The 21346-nt window shown below is 36.9% G+C and overlaps 1 protein-coding gene across 2 annotated transcripts; it reads left to right on the forward strand.

Moving 5' to 3' along the window:
• The first annotated feature begins 195 nt into the window (after nt 1–195).
• ZNF383 (zinc finger protein 383) lies at nt 196–20742 on the forward strand. Of its 2 annotated transcripts, XM_081273309.1 has the most exons (6): nt 196–468; nt 2840–2871; nt 4728–4781; nt 10292–10418; nt 10719–10814; nt 16846–20738. In XM_081273309.1, the coding sequence occupies exons 3-6, from the start codon at nt 4773–4775 to the stop codon at nt 18048–18050; spliced, it is 1437 nt and encodes a 478-aa protein (XP_081129435.1). In that variant the 5' UTR covers nt 196–468; nt 2840–2871; nt 4728–4772; the 3' UTR covers nt 18051–20738. The 2 variants fall into 2 exon arrangements, with proteins under 2 accessions (XP_081129435.1, XP_081129436.1); XM_081273310.1 differs by lacking the exons at nt 196–468; nt 2840–2871; nt 4728–4781; nt 10292–10418; nt 10719–10814 and adding an exon at nt 13049–16028 and having other exon boundaries at nt 16846–20742.
• The last annotated feature ends 604 nt before the right edge of the window (nt 20743–21346 follow it).

Below are 21346 nucleotides of genomic sequence, written 5' to 3' on the forward strand. Positions count from 1 at the left end.
CTGAGAAAGCCTGTAAAAGCAACTTTTTCTCCACTTGGCCCTGTGCCTTATGTTTTCCGGCGCTTGACTACATTTCCCAGAAGTTCTTGCGGCTCCACTCATTTCCATCTGAACAGTTTCCAGGGAACAACCTGAGGTTGGCCTGTGCATTTGAGGAATCTTGTGGACAGGATGGCTGTCCGGCTTTGTGTGGGCTTTTACCTTGAAGACTTCCTAACCACCACGGAGACGCAGGGCCAGACTCCGGCGGTGCGAGGGAGGAGTTAGAGGATGGGCGTCATCTTCCCCACGAGGGGCGCTTGCGGACTACATTTCCCAGAGACCCCCGCGAGGACAGGGCGGCCGCTTCATTTGCCTGCGGGACCCTCGGCCTCCAGGGCAGGGAAAGTGCGCAGCGAGCGGCCTAGGCACCCGGGGCCCCACTAGGCTGCGCAGGAACATCCCTGGGCGTCTGAAGGGACATTCCTGGTAGGTCTGGGATGTCAGGAACTTGGGACTGGCTCTGGCCAGGGGAGCGGTCGCGAGGTGTGGGCCTCTGGGTGTGGTTGTGACCTTATGTGACTGTGGGGCGCAGTGTGTGTGCGGATGTGATTTTATGTTCCTCTGGTGGGTGTGTCGTTGTGACTGACCGTGCGCAGAGCTGTGTGTGCCTGTGTGACTGCACATTCCTGTAGTTTTGTTAACAATGTGATCGTGTCCCCGAGGTTGGACCGATTGTGTGTGACCTTATTCACTTTGTGTGACATGTGGATGTGGGGGTGGGCGTGGAGAATCTGCTTTTGCATCTGTGACTGTTACTCTGAGAGGTTTGTGTGCGTCATTGTATGAATGACTGGATGCCTGTGAGTATGTGAGAATGTGTGAAAGTGATTATGTAACTGTGAGTGGCCCTGTGATGCTTGTGCCAGGGTAACAGATACATGGCCATTGTGTTACTTTGAATGTATGATTGTGTGTAGTGCCCAGTAGGAGAACTGGAGGGAATTGTGACTGTGTGGCTCTAGTGAATGTGACAGTGAGTGACTCTGTAGCTTGGTATGATTTTGTGTGGTGTTGTGTTGGAGGGGTCTGTTAATGTGTGGATGTGATTGTGTATCCTTAGGATGGACTGTGTGTGAGCACATGTACTGGTATTATTTGGGTGATGTGTTCCTGAGAGGGCAGATGGGGTTCACCTATAGTGTATAAGTGACTGCAGCATTGGAAATGTAGGTGTGGAGTGCCTGTGATTCCAACTTTCTATCCTAAAAGATCCTTGTGAGTTCAGGACAAATTCTGATCTTGGACAACTTAGATTTCACTCCTCTTCTCAAACCAGAATGCTCAGGATAGCCCAGATTCCTCTGACCTCCCTCTTTTTTCTTCTTTCCTTGGTGGTAGTTGTGGGTTCAGAGTGAGCTCTAATCAGGTCAGTCTAAATCACACACACATCTCATAATTCTTTTTTTCTTACTCATCTCTGCCTTTCCAGAGGTACCCAGAGGAAGAAAGAGAAATAGTTGTTGATCAAGCCAAATATAAGGTGCACTGGGGTTTGAGTTTTGCTTTTCTTCTTTTGAGTTTTGCTTTTCTTCTTTTTTGACTTAACATAGACTCATTAAGTGTCCTGGTTCTCAAATTTTTTCCATCTGAGAAAATGATGGGAAACCATGGGGTGGATGTACAGATTCCATTTTTCTCCCTGACTTTCTTCTACATAATGTTCACCTATTAATTTAGAAAATAGGTAAGGTTTTTCCTGTGTACTAAGTTGTTTTTAAGCACATATACATACCTGAAGCAAGATTATTTTTAAAAATTTGGAAAATAGGAAGTTTCAAAGGGCAAAAGATAATGCCTGCCCCCTAAAAATAACCACTGTCAATATTTTGATCTATTTCCTTTTTATAAATTTCCCATGTATGTATAGTATACATCATTCTTAAAAATTGTTGTAGATGGACACAATACCTTTATTTAATTTATCTTTTTATTTATTTTTTATTTTTTTATGTGGTGCTGAGGATCAAACCCAGTGCCTTACATGTGCTAGGTGAGCACTCTGTCACTGAGCCACAACCCCAGCCCCAAGAGTTAGGTTCTTTTTAAAAAGGTATCCATGGGCTGGGGTTGTATCTCAGTGGTAGAGCACTTGCCTAGCATGTGTGAAGCACTGGGTTCAATTCTCAGCACCACATATAAATAAATAAAGGTCCATCGACAACTAAAAAAATAACAGTTATAAAAAAATGCTATCCTGACTCAACTTCATTACTCATTAGGAAAATACAAATCAAAACCAAAGTGAGATAACCACTGTACAGCTACCAGGATGACAATTAAAAAAAAAAAAAAAAAAAAAAAAGACAGGCAATAGAGTCGATGAGCATTTGGAGAAATTGCACTTTAGAAAACAGTTTGGCAGTTATTAAAAAGTTACATAATTACCATACAGTTCTACTTTTAGTTATATGTCCAAGAGAATTGAAAACATATTCACATAAAAACTTGTACCTGAATGTTCATAGCAGCATTTTTCAAAATAGCCAAAAAGTGGAAATTTCCCAAATGCCCATCAACTGAAAAATGGATAAACAAAATGTGACATATTCATAGTGGAATATTATTTGGCCATAAAAAGGAAGGAAGCTCTGATACAGGCTACAACATTGATGCCCCTTGAAAGTATGCTAAATGAAATAATCCAGTCATAAAGTTTATATATAATACCATTTATATGAACTGAAAACATGTAGGCAAGTTTGTAGAGGCAGAAAGCAGATTAGTGGTTACTTAGGGATAGGGAAAATGGATAAATGGAGACTGGCTGTTAATGAGTGTTTTGTTTTGTTTGTTTTAGGAGAGATGAAAATGTACTAAAACTACATTGTGGTGAGTATACTAAAAACACTGACTTGTACACTTCAGGTAGGTGACTTAAAGTAATCTTTACATATGGTATATCTGAAAGCTCTTAAAATAAAGGTAACCTAAAATTAGTGGGTAGGAGTCTAGGTAAAATAATATTGGCTATTACAATAATTGTTGAATCTGTTTAGTAGACTCATGAGGGTTCTTTGTACTTTTTAAAGTACAAAAAATGTTTCCAAACATTCTGTGTATGTTTGGAAACTTGTGTGTTAAGAAGGTATTAAAGCCAGGTATGGTGGTGCACCCCTGTAATCCCAGAAACTTGGGAGGCTGAGGCAGAAGGATTGCAAGTTTGAGGCCAGGCTCAACAATTTAGTGAGACCCTAAGAAAACTTAATGAGACCCTATCTCAAAATAAGAAGATACAGGGAAGATCTATAGAATAGAAGAAGGGGTTCAAGATGAAGGGAGGAAGGATACGAAAGGGGAAGAAATGTGGAATGAATTTTTAAAAATCATGTTATGCACATATATAAATATACCACAGGGAATTTTACCTTTATATATAAGTAGAAAGAACCGATAAAAATAAAGAAATAAACAGGAGCTGTGGTGCATGCCTATAATCCCAGCAACTCAGGAGGCTCAGACAGGAGGAATACAAGTTCCAAGCCAGCCTCTGCAGTATATCGAGGAACTAAGAACTTACTGAAACCTGTCTCAAAATAAAAGATAAAAAGGGCTGGGGATATGGCTCAGTGGTTAAGCAGTTCTGGATTTAATCCCTGGTAGGATGGAAGGAAGGAGGGAGAGAGGAAGGAAGATGAGCTAAGGTAGATTAGTAGAGAAAGGAGAATGATGGGAAAGAGAAGGAGAGGAGGAGGGAGGATGACCCAAACTGAAAAAGAATTCCATGAATGAACAAATTTGTCAAGATGAACCCAGCTGGTATAAAGCATTAACTATGGGGTTAGTAGCCCAGCAGTAAGGTGCCCCTGGGTTCAATCTCCAACCATAAAAACAAATAAGCTCTAATATCTAATAGGTGAAATAATAAAATCATTCTTATTAAAATCAGGGAGAAGCACTATCAACATTTTATTTAAGATATTTTTCATAAAGCTATTACAAAAATAGTACCACATGGGAAACTAGAAAACAATTGCTTTATTTCCGATAGCAACTTAGCCAGGCCCTAAATTCAACAAGACCCTTTCTGAAAAAAAAAAAAAAAAATCAAAAGGTCTGAGAATGTGGCTCAGTGGGTAATCAACCCTGGGTTTGATCCTCAGTACAAAAAAAAAAAAAAAAAAAAAAAAAAAGATCTAGTAATAACGTGAATAAGAAATGAGCATGATCCATATAAAAAAATTTTTTCGTGTTCCTGAAGAACACAGACATTGACTTTAATAAATAGACAGTTATTTTGTGTCCAAGGAAAACAAGACTCAAAATCATAAAGATGTGAGAACTGAAGTTAATCTTTTCATTCTCTCTCCCCTCCCTATTTTGTGCTGGGGATTAAGCATAGGACCTCACACATGCTAAGTAGGCACTCTACCACTGAACTATACCCCCAACTCATAAGCTTTTCTTTTTATGCTGTCTCAAGAAAAATACCTCTATAGTTTTTTAGAACTATATGGAAAAGCAAGTCAAAAGTTTTCTGGCATTTATTTATTTTGGTGCAGCTAAAACCTGGGGTTTCTAGAATTGAGAAAGTAGTATTTGTTCCATGCTCCCAGAGTAGAGTTGTAGATCAAGGGAAGTAGAAGTAGTTTTATCTGACCATCCTGAGAACTATAAGGTCATTGCAGTATCTAGAGTATTTCTTTGTTTCCCTAGTCTTGCCTTCTCAGAACAGTGTCTTTTCTCAGGAGAACAGCCTTGAGGACTGATCATTTCCTGCAATACTGAAAGCCATGGCTGAGGTGAGTCAATGCATTTTCTTTCTTTGCTGACATTTACTTACTTTAAAAAAAAGGAAAAGAAAGAAAGAAAGAAAGAAAACGTGAGCTGGGCACAGTGGTACATACCAGAATCCCAGGTCCTTGGGAGGTTGAGGTAGGAGTATTGCAAGTTTGAGGCCAGTGTGGGCAATTTGGCAAGACCCTTCTGCCAAAGAAAAAAAATGATGTGTGTATTTCCTCTCTTTATCCTGACATTTTTGGATAACTGTTCCTCTTCAGGATCCTGGTCCCCATTCCTTCTCATACTAGCTAGATAATCCTATACCATTCTTCAGTGTCCTTTTTTTTTTTTTCCAATCAGCATTACTATTTCTTTTAGTAAATAACTGAGCATCTTTTTTCTCAGCCTTCTCCCAGGGACTGTGATGGAGAGGAAATGTATCTATTTAGAGAAATAAGAGTAGATTTGTGGGGCTGGGCACGTAGCTCAGTTGGTGGAGGGCTTGCCTTGCATACACAAGGTTCAATTCCTAGCACTATAAAGGACAGAAACAAAAAGGAGTAGATTTCTAAAATGAATTTTTCCTTTCTGGACTGTGATTTGATAAAATAGAGCTATGAGTAGCTTAGCTAGGAACAAGCATGGAAAAAGCCAAGATTATGTGTACATACTGTCATTTTCCAATAGGATAAGATGAAAGGTGGTGTTGGTAGCTCCAAATTTTAGATTTTTGAAAGATCTCCTAGTTTATGAGGTGTTGGAAATCATGGAGTCACTGGCTGATATGGATCTCTGAGACTTTGTTAGGGCATTTTGTAATAGTTTTCTGTTACAATAACAAACTAAAGTTTTATTTTGTCTCAGTTTCAGAGGTTTCATTCCATGATCAAATGACACTATTGCTTTGGAGCCTGTGGTGTGGCAGCCTGTTGTGTCAGGGATCATGTGGTAGAGTAAAACTGTTCACCTCATTGCAGGGAAGAAAAACAGGAGGAAAAGACTGGAGTTCCAATAGTCCCTTCAAGAACATACTCCCCAGTGTCTAGAAGACTTCTTCATGGACCTCTTTTTCATGTTTCCCAATAGTTCCCAGCTGAGAAATAAGCCTTTAATCACAGGCCTTTGGGAGATATTTAAGATCCATACTGTACCAGTATCCATTAGACAAGTCCAATTTGAAGGTAATAAGAAGTTTGTGACATGATGAATTTCTCTATGAATCATCAATTTTCTTTTATCTCAGAAATAAGGATAGAAATGATAGGTGACTATAATGAGTTTGGCAAATGCCTAAGTTGTTGAGATCATTCTATCAAAGCTCAGAAGGACCTTATAATTCTTGTCCAGTAGTATATGTTGTAAGAAATTCTGCCACAAGAAAAATAAAGAATTTATATTAATAGGAAATAATTTTTATGGCAATGAATCACAGGAGTGAAGTATAATTTATGTATTTATCAATTTTTCTTTTTTCTTTTTTTTTTTTTTTTTGGTACTGGGGATTTAACCCAGGGATGCTTATCGATTGAGCTACATCCCAGCCCTTTTTAGTTTTTTACTTTAAGACAAGGTCTCACTAAGTTGCTGAGGCTGACCTTGAACTTGCAGTCCTCCTCCCTCATCCTCTAGACTGGGATTACAGGCATGTGCCACCACATCCTGCTGTATTTGTCAAGTTTTACATATTAAAAATTTAAAAAGTGGGGCTGAGACTGTATCTCAGTGGCAGAGTGCTTACTTGCATGTATGAGGCACTGGGTTTGACCCTTAGCACCAAGTAAAAATAAACAAATAAAATAAAGACATGCTGTTCATCTACAGCTACAAAAAAAAAAAAAAAAAAAAAAAAAGCTAATGAGGTTTAAAAAAACAAAAAAATTTAAGAAATGTTTAAAGAGTAGGGCCCTCCTCTTATACTTTGTCCTGCTGTCTAAAGGCAGACTCCCTCATTTCTTTTGGCTGATGCAATGGAATTTATCCCATATTTTAAATTAATGTTCATATATTACTGTTTCTTGATCAATCAAGTTTAGACATTTTCTAGTTATTTCTTTGCAATGTATGTGCAGATTTAGATTTGCTATATCAGCACTCTCTGCTTCCTTTCCTCACAAGAGAGTTCTTTCACAAATTTGTTTAAATCAATTTTACATATGTGATTAGGATCTTACAGATAGTCTGTTGTAACTATTCTCTATCACCTGCCTTTAAAAACTAAACTTTATTACAGAAATTTTTCAGATGTCCAAAGTAGAGTAGTCTTAAGAACTACCACATAACCACCAGCTTCAACAGCTGTCTGCTCACAGTTCATCTTATTCATTTATTCCACTTCATGTTTCCTCCCTTACCTTTATTCCTCCATGCAGATTGTTTTGAAGCAAAGAGAAATTGATACCTACCTCTGAAAGACAAGGATTGTTTATTATTTATTATTACCATTTTGGCCATTGGTACCCGGTTGTGTTCATATTTTCATAATTCTCTTATTTTTAAAGCATTTATTTGAATTAGAATCCAGATAAGGAGTGTTCATTGCAGTTTATTGGTATGTCTCTTGAGTCTCTAATTTTGTAGATACCCATCCATCTCTTCTTTCTGTGCAGTCTTTTTATTGGAATGTAAGTAAATAAACTTCATTGTCCACTGCCTGAATTTTACTGATCGAATCACTGTGGTCCCATTTAAATGTTTTCTGAAAATTGGTAGTTAAGTGTAAAAAAAAAAAACTTGATCAGAACATTTCACAGATCAAGGGTAATTCTATTAGAAGTCACATTATAAATGATTCTGTTTCTTTTTATAATGTAGCAACCATTGACAATTATTGTAAAACTCATTAGGGGTTGCATACTGGTATTTTAATGTTGGCATTCCTTCTTCTGTAAAGCAAAATTTTTCCTCATCAACTGTTTGGTAACCCGAAGAACAGTTCATGTGGCAAAGAGTATTTAAATTTTTGCATTTATTCACCAGTTTTCAAAATAATGCATTGGCTTCTTACAGTTCTCCAAAACTTACCAATAGTTTTTTCAGTATTATTATAACCTCATGGATTTGACGTTTTTAACATGATTAGTCCATTTCAGTAATTATCCTTATAATTTGATACATAAGTTGTACCATTTTGGGCCAAGAGAAAGTCTTCAAAATGACTCCTGAGTGTTTTCAGCATGATCCTAACAGTTTATGGTAGATATCTTGCTTCGTGTTCTAACAAGATTTTTGCACTCATCCTGAGCATTTTTTATTTAATCCTGAAAATTAGCTCTTTCCCTGAAAGTGATACTTAGAAAACTATAATCCAGAACTTGGAGTGTTCTGTGCTCCTGGGTCAGTGATTGTTTCTAGGCCATCACAATGGACAGAGACAGGATTTGTTTGTTCATTTGTTTAATGTAAAGTAAACTTATTATTTTCACATCTATTTTTTTTTTTAAATTGAGAGATTTATTTGAAAAGGAAAATTCCAGGGAACACACCCTGCTTCATCTTAGGAGCTACATCCAATTCAATTAACTAGCAATACCTGCAATCCTGTGATCATCCCTAATATTTAGAAATCATGATCCCAAAGTGCTAAGTGATCTCAAATCAAGAAACAGTTCAATTTCACCTAGGAAACTGTGTTAAGACAAAAAAATATAATATTTTGTTTTTTCAACCAGTGTTGAAATAGGAAAAAAAAAGGGGGGGGAATTTTCTGACTAACCAGAAAACTCTTCCGTAAGCATCCTAACTAATAGAAGTTGTGTTATAAAGAGACTGCTTTTTCTAGACAATCCAGTATAGCATTACATGACTCCTCGCAGAGAAACCAAACCAATCAAAGGAGAAGATCTGCCCCGGTTAACTTAAAACAGCAAGATATTAAATGAGAGAGCTGGGGCTGTAGCTCAGTAGCAGAGCACTTGCCTGGCATGTGTGAGGCACTGGGTTTGATTCTTAGCGCCATATACAAATAAAATAAAGGCATTCTATCCATCTACAACAAAAAATTTTTAAAAAGATATTTAAATAAGAGTGATGTTTTTACTTATAGAAACAATGTAAAATATCTGTATTAAACACAGTTTACACACTGTATTAGAAAAAAAAATTAGGGGGCTGGGGATGTGACTCAAGCGGTAGCGCGCTCACCTGGCATGCGTGTGGCCCGGGTTCGATCCTCAGCACCACATACCAACAAAGATGTTGTGTCCGCCGAGAACTAAAAAATAAATATTAAAAATTCTCTCTCTCTCTCTCTCTCTCTCTCTCTCTCTCTCTCTCTCTCTCTCCTCTCTCACTCTCTCTTTAAAAAAAAAAAAAGAAAAAAAATTAGTATTCTCCAATTTTTTCTATGTAATTGCCAACTGCTCTTTGGGTCAACTAACATACCGAAACAATAAATTAAGGTTGCTTTAGCACAGAAAGATATACATAAGTGGCTGAAATAATGCAGCAGCATGTTTCAGTCCTGCTAGACTTGCATCTATTTTTTTTTAAAGAGAGAGAGAGAGAATTTTTTTTAATATTTATTTTTTTGGTTTTCGGTGGACACAATATCTTTATTTTATTTGTATGTGGTGCTGAGGATCAAACCCAGTGCCCCACGCATGCCAGGCGAGTGTGCTACCGCTTGAGCCACATCCCCAGCCCTATTTTTGAGATCCAAAGATACTGATTCTCAAGCCAGGCATGGTGGCACGTGCCTATAATCCCAGCTACTTGGAGGGGAGGCAGGAAGATTTCAAGTTTTAGGCTAGCCTGGACAACTTAGTGAGACCCTGTCTCAAAATTTTAAAAAAGGATAAAAAGACTGGGAGAGCTCTTATCCAGCATGTGCAAGGACCTGGCTTTAGTCCCCAGCACCACAGAGCCCCAGCTCCCACCAAAAAATTCAGATACTATTTCTCAGCAACAACAACATACTTACTCATTTGCTTTAGCACACAATATAAGCACAATAGTCTCTGAAGTTGTTCTTTTTCATTTCTTTCTTTCTTTCTTTCTTTTTTTTTTTTTTTTTTTTTTGGCAGTACTTGGGGTTGAGGTTACAGGCAGTCTGCCACTGAGCCACACACCCAGTACCCGCACCTTGTTTTTTTATTTTGACACAGGATCTCACTAGGTTGCTTACAGTCTCGCTAAATTGCTGAGGCTGGCTTTGAACCTGTGTTCTTCCTGCCTCAGCCTCCTGAGGCACTGGGATTATTGACATGTGCCACCATGCTTGACCAGCCCTTTTTATTTAATTTTTTATACCTTTATTTTATTTATTTATTTTTATGTGGTGCTGAGGATCAAATCCAGGGTCTCAAACGTGCTAGGCTAGGGCTCTACCGCTGAGCCACAACTCCAGCCCCAAGCCCTTTTTATTTTTTATTTTGAGATGGGGTTTCACTAAGTTGCCAAACATAGCCTCAAACGTGAGATCCTCCTGCCTTAGCCTTCCAAATCACTATGATTACAAGTAAGTGCTACTGCACCTGGCTGAAGTTTTTTTTTTTTTTTATCACAAAGCTAGTACATATGTTTATTGTTTCAGGGATCAGTGGTGTTCAATGATGTGTCAATAGACTTCTCTCAGGAGGAGTGGGAGTGCCTGGACCCTGCTCAGAGGGACTTGTACAGAGATGTGATGTTGGAAAACTATAGCAATCTGGTTTCGATGGGTAAGGGCATCTCTACCAATAATTCAGAGTTCTCCTCTGGAATGTCTGCTTCTACTACAGTGAATTTCTCAGCAGCTTTTCAAGTAATCAGCTGAATTTCTGCTTCTTATTCTCAAATAAATGGTTTCAGCTGGAATGAAAAGGAAGCGTGGGAAATGGGCAGCTCCAAGGGCTATGGCTGAAGCTTCGTCTCTGTCTTCTTTGGCTGTTCCTGTAGTGGCACCTGTTCCTTGATCAGCAAGGGACTGGATCTCATTTCCCCACAGCATAACCGTGTGCCATATCTTTTCTCATGAGCAGGATTTTACATTCCTAAGCCTCAAGTGATCTCTTTACTGGAACAAGGAAAAGAGCCCTGGATGGTGGGCAGAGAGCTTACAAGAGGCCTGTGTTCAGGTAAGTGAGAAATGACTAAACCCCAGCAATTACAGGTACTAACTCAGCTAGTCAGTGAGGAAAGAGCACCTTCAAGATGTCACCCTGGAAGCTCCCTTCCAGAAGCTAGGCTTATGGAGGAAACTAAGTTATTTCAACATGAGTTTACAAGTGGCATGTTTCAGTCCTTCCCTTACTTCCTATTCTTTCAACATTCTTTTCAAACACTCCTTAATTTCAAGCACCCAAGTACTAGTCTTCACTCTAGCTGCCTGTCAGTGCCTTCTTTTACCAGTTTATCTTGGATTTTTCCTCCTCTTATCATCTTTTATTTCTTAATTTGTGTAAGGGAACTCTTCCAGTGCTGCAGTTTACTATTATGTCCACTCTAAGAATGCAAAGTTAGCTGCCTGTTATCCCAGCAGCTCTGGGAGCTGAGGCAGGAAGATCGAAAGTTCAAAGCCAGCCTCAGCAACTTAGTGAGACCCTAAGCAACTCAGCAAGACTCGTCTCTAAATAAAAATATAAAAGTGGGCTGGGGATGTGGTTCAGTGGTTAAGCACCCCTAGGTTCAATCCCTGGTACCAAAAAAAAAAAAAAAAAAAATAAGAATACAAAAAATCTATACCAATTTTTAAATGTGGAAAGAGGAAAAAAAAATGCAGTCAGGTGGCCCAGGCCTGCAATCCCAGAGACTCAAGCTGACTCACGAGTTCAAAGCTAACCTTGACAACTTAGCAAGATTCTGTCTCAAAATAAATAAAAAGGACTAGGGGTGTAACCTGGTATTACAGCAACCCTGGATTCAATCTCCAGAACTAACACTTACACAAAAAAGTGATGATAAAATGTATCCATAAATAACTTCCAAAAAGAATAAAACAGTAGAAGAGAAAACAATTAGGGAGCTTAGCAGAAAGTCATGGACTAAATACATGGGAGGGGATTTAATCCTTACTTAGTTGGAGGGGCTGGGGTTGTGGCTCAGCGGTAGAGTGCTTGCCTTGCACATGTGAGACTCTGGGTTCGATCCTCAGGACCACATAAAAATAAATAAAATAAAGATATTGTGTCCATGTATAACAAAAAAATATATACATTAAAAAAATAGTAGTTGGAGCCTTGGAAGTGATTGCAGGCATTATGTATCGAGACATTATCAAGGCCAAAACCAAATCTGTGCCTATACTAGAAAGAGAGAGTGGCAGAGAAAGAGAAATTTAGGATGAAGTAGGAGAACTGGAAGGGCACTAATATATACCAAACATTGGTCCAGTTATTACAATTTAGTATTGATAAAAACACTCAAAGCTCTATAGTTTGGGAATCTATATTCTAGAATCTATTGTCTAGTAGGGAAGAAAATGGCTTAGGCCATTTTGTGTTGCTGTAACAGAATACCTCAGATAGGATGATTTATAAAGAATAGAAATTTATTTTCTCACAGTTCTGGAGGCTGGGAACCCAAGATCAAGGTACTAACATCTCTAGTGAGGGCTTATCTTGTATGTCCTCACATAGGAAAAGGGCAATATGGAACCAATTCCCTTCTTCAAGTGCCTTTATCAGGGCACTTTATTCATTTGTGAGGGAAGAGCTCTACCTCTTAATATTGTGACATTGGCAGCACCTGAATTTTGAAGCAGACACATTCAAATCGTAGCAGAGTATAAACATATGTCATTTATAAAAAATATGTATTTATAAATATATAATTATATAAAATATTATGTAATTTATAATTACAGTTATATAATTGAACATTATAAGTAGGCATATTGTAGTATTATTTGTAATTTATAATTACCATTATTATATAATTTATAATTATATATTATAAAATATATGCTTATATATCTTCTTATCTAGTAAGAGAAGTTAGGGCACTTTGGTCAAGGACTAAATATGTAGCCATAGATTTAATCCATACTGAAATAGTTAGAGTCTTAGAAGTTTTTGCTCTTTTGGCAGGCTCAGTGGCACACACCTGTAATCCCAGTGACTAGGGAGGCTGAGGCAGGAGGATTATGAGTTCAAAGCCAGCCTCAGCAACTTTAGTAAGACCCTTTCTTAAAATAAAATATAAAAGGGGCTGGGAATGTGGGTCAGTGGATAAAGCACCCGTGGGTTCAATCCCTGGTACTAAAAGAACAAAAAAATAGTTTTTGCTCCTTTACTGTATACTTATATAAATATTTATACATTATATATTAATACATTATATATATATATATATATATATATATATATATATATATATTATACATATATAATTAAATGGTGATAAGTGCCATGAAGGGAAGTTGGAGAAGGCTTCTATGATGAAGTAATATTTAATAGAGGTCTAAAAGAGGTGTGGGAACAAGCAAATATCTGGTAGAAGAGATTTAGGGAAAAGAAGAATAAAGTGACTGCGTGAGAAGCTTTTTGGCTTCTACCACTGTGGCTGTTGCCAGTGATTAAAACAGGAATTATATAAGTGGATATGGGAAAGTAGCAAGGTATATATGCACCTCTGTGCTGGTTGCAGAGGTGGAGGATGGGGGGTATTTGCAGGTGAGTTAGTATCTTGTGGGCCTTGATAGGGTTGAATTTTATTCTGAAATGTGCATCCATTGTATGATTTGAGCAGAGTGACATGATTGTGGTGCATTTTTTTGTCTTGGAGATTGAACACAAAGGTACTTTATTACTGAGCTACGTCCCAGACCTTTTTTATTATTTATTTTGAGATAGGATCTTGCTGAGTTGCTGAGGATAGCCTTGAACTTTCAGTTGTCTTGTCTCAGCCTCCAGAGTAGTTGGGACTGCAGGTGTGTGCCATTGCACCCAGCTTGATTGGATTTATAAAGGATCATTCTTGCTCAGAAACTCCTAATTTTGGATTCTTTTGATAGAATTTGGAAATCTATGAACTTGGATAAGAAAAAACATGAATATCTATATTTAGTAACCTCTACAGCATTTTTCCTGTTGTGATGTATGCAACTAACTGTAGTTCCTATGACATGTTTATTAGTCTTTCCTGTGACTTCAAAATGAATGGAAATCACAGATTTTTTTGTATCGTCTTAATAATTATTGTAAACATGTTGAACTATTTATGCTTATCTATATTTTAGAATTATTGTAGTACTAGGCTTACTGCTATGTCTTGTTACTCTATATGTTCATAAGGAAGAAAACTCTAGACAAAGGGAAGAACCTCTGTAAAGGCTCCAATAGGAGGGAAAAATCTCTTTTCTAAAGATCCAAATTCCCTGGTGCTGACTTGAGATACATTTTGTTTGGATGTTTTTGAGCCATTTAATTTGCCTAATATCCTCATTTTTAGTAAAAAAAAAAAAGTCTCTTATAATAATAGCTATCAGATACTGAATACTTACCTCCAAGACATTTGTAATCATTTTTCTTTTATTTTCCAAGTAATCATAAACTAAGGATTATTTCCCTTTTACAGATGAAGAAATGAGGATTTTCAGAGGTTTAATAATTGCCTGGGAACACTTAGTGTTTTTGTTAGCTTTTGTGTCACTATGACCAAAATACCCTGGCAAGAACAATTTAGATGGAGGAGTTTATTTTGGCTCACAGTTTCAGAAATTCAGTCCAGGTCAGCCATCTCCGTAGCTCTAGGCCCCAAGTGAGGCATAAAAGCATGGCAAAGAAAAATAGCTTAGGACATGGCAGCCAGCAAGCGTGGAGATAGAGCTCTGATCACCAGGAACAAAATAAACAGCAGATTACAACTACAGTGACCTACTTCCTCCAGCCACACCCTACCTACCTACAGTTACCATCCAATGAATCCATATCAGTAGATTATTCACGGATGAGGTTATGTATCTCATAATCCAATCATTTCACCTCAACATTCTTGCATTGTCTTACACTGAATTTTGGGGGGACACCTCATATTTAAACCATATTTTCAGTAATTAACTATTAGAATTAGCACTAAACTTTCATTAGTCTGGTTCCTGACATCTTTCTATGGTAGCGTTATACTGTCTTAAAAAAAATTTTTTTTTTTCATTTACTACTGGGGACAGAACCCAGGGGCTATCTAAAACAGAGCTACCATCCCCAGCACTTTTTAAAAATTTGAAACAGGACCTTGCTAAATTGCTTAGGCTGTCCTCAAACTTGTGATCCTCCCTTCTCAGCCTCCTGGGTTGCTTGGATTAAAAGTATGTGTCACTGTGCCCAAGTATACTGTGTCTTAATTCCTTTCTGTCTCCCTTAAACTCAGTCACTTGGATGGTACATGAACAGTCTCAGACCTCTCTTATCCTAAGATCACCATCACAAAATCCAGGGCAAATAGTATTTTCATTGAATCCTCAGCACACAAACTATTCTGAGTTTCTCTATCTGCTAATTAAATTAGTTCAATACCTTAGACTCTGTCTCTGGCTCATCCTCCATATGGATAACCCTTCATTACTGCTTTCAAATTTCATCTACTACATTCTATATTACAGAGTTTATTCTGTTTCTACCCCAACTGAGTGTGCTGCAATTCAATTTTGACAATATTAGTGCAAACCCATAGTCCTCCATAATACTGCTCTTACTTTAGTAGCCAGCCTCAAGTGTTGGGATTTCTCAGATGGCATGCAGTTTGACCAACTGGCTATAAATTCAGAGGTTTCCAAGGCCACCTTAGCTTCAATAATTTGATAGAAAGATTTATAGAACTCAATAAAGTTCTATATTTAAGATTACAGTTTTAGTATAAAGAATACATAGTAGGGCAAAATCTTGAAGGCTTCTGGATAGAAGTTCCATACCCTCTTCTCATGGAATCAAGTGTATCACACTCCCAGCACATCAGTGCATTCACCAGGTGGAATTTCCACTGAAATATTGTGTCCAGAGTTCTTTTTTTACTAGGCATGCTTGATTAAACAATTGGTAGCTCAGTCTTTACCCTTTCTCCCCTTTATAGAGATCAGGCAGTCGAAAAGCCACAGCTCTAATCACATGCTTGGTCTTTCTGGTGACCAGTCCCTGGAAGCTAAGAACTACCCTGTTTCACCTCATTGGCATAACAAAACAGTGCTATCTCATGAAGTTCCAAGGAATTTTAAAGCTCTGTGTCAAAAAATAGGGAAAAGGCTAAATTTTGTTTTTTTGCTTTTTAATTTTTTTAGTTACAGATAGACTCATTCCTTTATTTTATTTATTTTTATGTGGTGCTGAGGATTGAACCCAGTGCCTCACATGTGCTAGGCAAGTGCTCTGCAACTGAACCACAACCCCAGCCCCCAAACTTCCTTTTTATTATGCCATGGAATACCAAAGAATCTTCCGCATGTGTATTTTGTTCTCTTAGAAGACCTTCAATGGAGGCCAAAAAAGTATCCATGTTAGATAGTATGACAATGTGCTCTTTCTCACACAATTATATAGATGTGTACATGTGTATATGACTAGTCATGTTTTAGTATATAGCTCAAGCATTATATTTTTACTAACCTTTCCAGATGATATTGACCCACATCTGTATTTGAGAATCATTGTGGTAACTTATTTCCATACGCTCCTCACTCTGCTTCCTGAATTATATCTTATTAATTTCTGTTCATTCCTTGCTTATTTTTTAGATTAAATAGTAACTGAGAGTTTTATGTCATTTACCCACTAGATAGTATTTTTAAAAATATTTTTAGTTGTCAACCTGGGATCGTAGCTCAGTGGTAGAGTGCTTGCCTACTATGTGTGAGGCATGTGTGAGCCACTCAGCACCATATTAAAAACTTTAAAAAAGGTATTATGTTCATTTACAACTAAAAAAATATTTTAAAAAAAAGAATAAAATATTTTTAGTTGTAGATGGACACATTACCTTTATTTAATTTATTTATATGTTGTACTGAGGTTTGAACCCAGTGCTTCACATGTGCTGGGCAAGCGCTCTACTATTGAGCTACATACATCCTCAGCCCAAGACAATTTTTACTTTATTTTTTTTCCATTTGTATCATAAAATTTAACTTTTCACAAATAAGAGGGGAAAAGAATATTTAGCCTTTTTTTTTTCTTTCAGACCTGGAATCAATGTGTGAAAGCAAGTTATTATCTCTAAAGAAAGAAGTTTATGAAATAGAGTCATGCCAGAGGGAGATAATGGGACTTACAAAGCCTGGCCTTGAATACTCCAGCTTTAGAAATGTTTTAGAATATAGAAGTCATTTTGCCAGACAAAATGGGCATTTAAGTCAAGAAGTATTCTCTAATGAATATGTACCCACATTTATTCAACAGTCTTTCATTACTCTACATCAAATAATGAATAATGAAGAAAAACCCTATGAATGTAAAAAATGTGGAAAGACCTTTAGTCAGAACTCACAATTTATTCAACATCAGAGAATTCATATTGGTGAAAAATCTTATGAATGTAAGGAGTGTGGGAAATTCTTTAGTTGTGGCTCACATGTTACTCGGCATCTGAAAATTCATACTGGTGAAAAACCCTTTGAATGTAAAGACTGTGGAAAGGCTTTCAGTTGTAGCTCATACCTTTCTCAACATCAGAGAATTCATACTGGTAAGAAACCCTATGAATGTAAGGAGTGTGGGAAAGCCTTTAGTTATTGCTCAAATCTTATTGATCACCAGCGAATTCACACTGGTGAAAAACCCTACAAATGTAAAGTATGTGGGAAAGCCTTTACTAAGAGCTCTCAGCTGTTTCAACATGTGCGGATTCATACAGGCGAGAAACCCTATGAATGTAAGCAATGTGGCAAAGCCTTTACTCAGAGCTCAAAACTTGTTCAGCATCAGAGAATCCACACTGGTGAGAAACCCTATGAGTGTAAGGAATGTAGCAAAGCCTTTAGCAGTGGCTCAGCACTTACTAACCATCAGAGAATCCACACTGGTGAGAAACCCTACAATTGCAAGGAATGTGGGAAGGCTTTTACTCAGAGCTCACAACTTCGCCAACATCAGAGAATTCATGCTGGTGAGAAGCCCTTTGAATGTCTTGAATGTGGGAAGGCTTTTACTCAGAACTCACAACTTTTCCAGCATCAGAGAATCCATACAGATGAAAAACCATATGAATGTAGTGAATGTGGAAAGGCTTTCAATAAATGCTCAAATCTTACTCGCCATTTGAGAATTCACAGTGGTGAGAAGCCCTATAATTGTAAGGAATGTGGGAAGGCCTTTAGTAGTGGCTCAGATCTCATTCGTCATCAGGGAATTCATACTAATAATAAAAATTATGACTTGTCATCTTAATGTTTTAGACAAAAATTCATATTTGGTAGTTACCCTGTATCTATGTTTTATTTGTATGCAAGTTTTCAATCCAAATGCATTTCACTCTAGGATATGAATTTAGAGTCTAAATTGACATCCCCTCCATATTGTAGCAATCAATGCCAGTTCAGTAATTCTTTCTTTCCCCCATTGTTTGGTGCTATATTATATTCTTGTATGTATTTGCTTGTATTTTAGAGTTCCTCCCTTTTCTGATATTTGTTATTTTAAAAAAATTTTTGTAGTTTTGTATGGAGAGAATGCCTTTGTTTATTTTTATATGGTGCTGAGGATCAAACCCAGTGAGTAACTCACACATGCTAGGCAAGCTCTCTGCCACTGAGCTACAGCTCCAGCCTTGTTCTTGCAGTAGTATCACACTGTTTAAATTGTGTGACCTTTCATAATTTGAAATTCCTTGTGGAATTATAAATTCGGGGCGGGGGTCAGTGCTGGGGATTAAACTCAGGGGCTCTCAACCACTGAGCACTTCCCCGACTCTGTATTTTATTTAGAGAAAGGGTTTCAATGAGTTGCTTAGCACCTTGTTTTTGCCAAGGCTGGCTTTGAACTCACAATCCTCCTGCCTCAGCCTCCCGAGCTGCTGGGATTACAAATGTGTGCCACTGTACCCAGCTATAACTTTGTTTTTGAAGTCAGTGTTAATTTTTTTGTTTCATTAAGTTTATATTTTTATTGTAAAACAATCAGAAGACATAAAAAGGCAGAAGCTAAAAAAGCCAAAATAAATTATAGTTATGCTATAGATGACTGCTCTCAATTTGGTAGAGCAAATTCTGCTAGACATCATATTTTAAGGAAGTGAAGTCATGGCATGTATGCCATATCGTCACTTGCTTTTATTATGCCAAAAACATAATAGCCATTTTAGTAAATGTAGGTTTTTATTATTTTTAATGACATATAACTTTTTAAAATGACCATTATTCAAGTTAGGATTGCCTCTAAATTTTTAGAGTGTGTAAGTTTTAATCTTTAGATGCCTGAATTTTCCTTTAAAACATTTAATTTTAATTGCTGAAATTAGTCATGTTTTCTCTTTATAAACTGTTTTGTTCCTTTTCATTAATCCAAATCCTAATGCCATATTGGAAAAGTAATCACTGTTTACAAAAGTGTTTATTCTTCCAGATACTTAACACATTTTTTCTTATACATGTTAGTCATATTTTATTTCTTATGTATAAATATATACAATCGTGTATGTATTGGTTTGGTCATGAGGACTCAGTGAATTGGTACAAAGTACTTAGATCTATTCCTACCAACTAGTATATGTGTAATAAATGTTTTTCTCTATTATCATTGATCTACTTGTTCTCATAATTATCTTCATTATGATTTGTGGGAAGGACTTTAACCATATTGTTTAACTTTGTCAAAGAATTCATAAAGGAAGAAGAAAAATAATTATGACTATGGGAAAGAAACACCTTTCCCCTATTACTCCTTGGTCAGTGTGGAATTTTAAAAGGGAAAAAAGATTTATGTGGGTAGTCTTTATTCAGACTTCATCCTTCATGCTGTAGGAAGAATGCCTTGGTTATAGCAGTGGGCAGTTTAAAATCACAACTGTCACAATAGCAAGAAGAGTTGATATTTTTCCTAATTGGTTCCAAAAAAGCAGAAAGCATACAGATCACATTCTTTGCACAGAATAGGGAAAATAGTAAAAGTAGATGACCATCAAATATCTGAGTGTTAGTTCAATATCTCCTCTTAATTAACATGGGTTAAGGAAATATATCACTTTGTATATGTTATTCAGATGCAAATGAAACTGACAACACTGTTGAAAAACCTGTGGCAATAAAAGCTGTATCGAAGATTTTTAACTTAATGTACATGTGTATATCAAAGTGCTATAAAGATTATTAACAAATAAAATTACAATGGAATCCAAGAACCTAAAATAGGCAAAAGTGTATTTTGAGAGGAGGAAGGGATTATTAATTATAAAAAGAAATAAAAATTATCAAAAGCAAAAATTTTAATTATTTTGTGGAAAAGAGAAAGGGAGACAAATTTTAGTGATTCCAGTGATGAAATAAAGATGAAAATAGATGGTATTGAGAATGAAAAACTGAAATGATGATATGTTTAAACTGAAAAGGACCCTTTTCTTGTTGAGTGATGAAAATGTGGAATTACTGTTCTAGATGTCACAAATTTGTGAATATGCTGGAAACCACTAAACACTTTATGATGTATGTTTTGTATCCAGTTAAATAAAAAACTGAAATTTCAGTGTATTTGTAAAATACTGGAAAATCTGAACAAAGTATGATTTTAATAAATTGACTTGACATCAGAATTGACTGGAGAAGAGGTGAACTTTGAATAGACTTTCCTCTAAAAGGAACACTTTTTAAATTAGAGCAAATAATTTTTAAAAAATTTTTTTAAAGAGAGAGAGAGAGAATTTTTAATATTTATTTTTTTAGTTTTCGGTGGACACAACATCTTTATTTTATTTTTATGTGGTGCTGAGGATCAAACCCAGCGACCCGCGCTTGCATGTTACTGCTTGAGCCACATCCCCAGCCCCCCAAAATTTTTAAAAAGTCAAATAGCTATGCTAAAAATGGCCCAAAACAATATATTTTTACAGGTGAGATCTATGAAATATTTTAGGAACTCTTCCATGATAGGCAGAAATATTAAATTATTTATTATTATTCATTTGTCATAATTCTGATGTTAAAACTTTTTAGAGGGCTGGGTATAGCTCAGTGGGAGGGTGCTTTTCTAGCAAGTGCTGTGAGGACCTGTGTTCAATCCCTGGCACCTCAAAAACAAACAACAACAACAAAAACTTGTTAGAGCACAAAAGATAACACAACCAGACTCTATCATGAAAATATGCTCTTATACATTGCTGGTGGGATTGCAAATTGGTGCAACCACTCTGGAAAGCAGTATGGAGATTCTCAGAAAACTTGCAGTAGAACCACCATTTGACCCAGTTGTCCTACACACCATGGCATATACCCAAAGGACTTAGAATCAGCATACTGTAGTGACACAACCACATCAATGTTATAGCAGCTCAATTCATAATAGCACAGCTAGGGAACCAAACCAAGTGCCCCTCAACAGATGAGTGGATAAAGAAAATGTATATATGGGGCTGGGGTCGTGGCTCAGTGGTAGAGCACTTACATAGCATGTGTGAGGCACTGGGTTTGATTCTCAGCACCACATAAAAAACTAAATAAAGATATTGTGTCCATCTACAACTAATAATATTTTTT

Source organism: Spermophilus citellus, assembly GCF_964194105.1.
Source record: "Spermophilus citellus genome assembly, chromosome: 18".
NCBI classification, from domain to species: domain Eukaryota; kingdom Metazoa; phylum Chordata; class Mammalia; order Rodentia; family Sciuridae; genus Spermophilus; species Spermophilus citellus.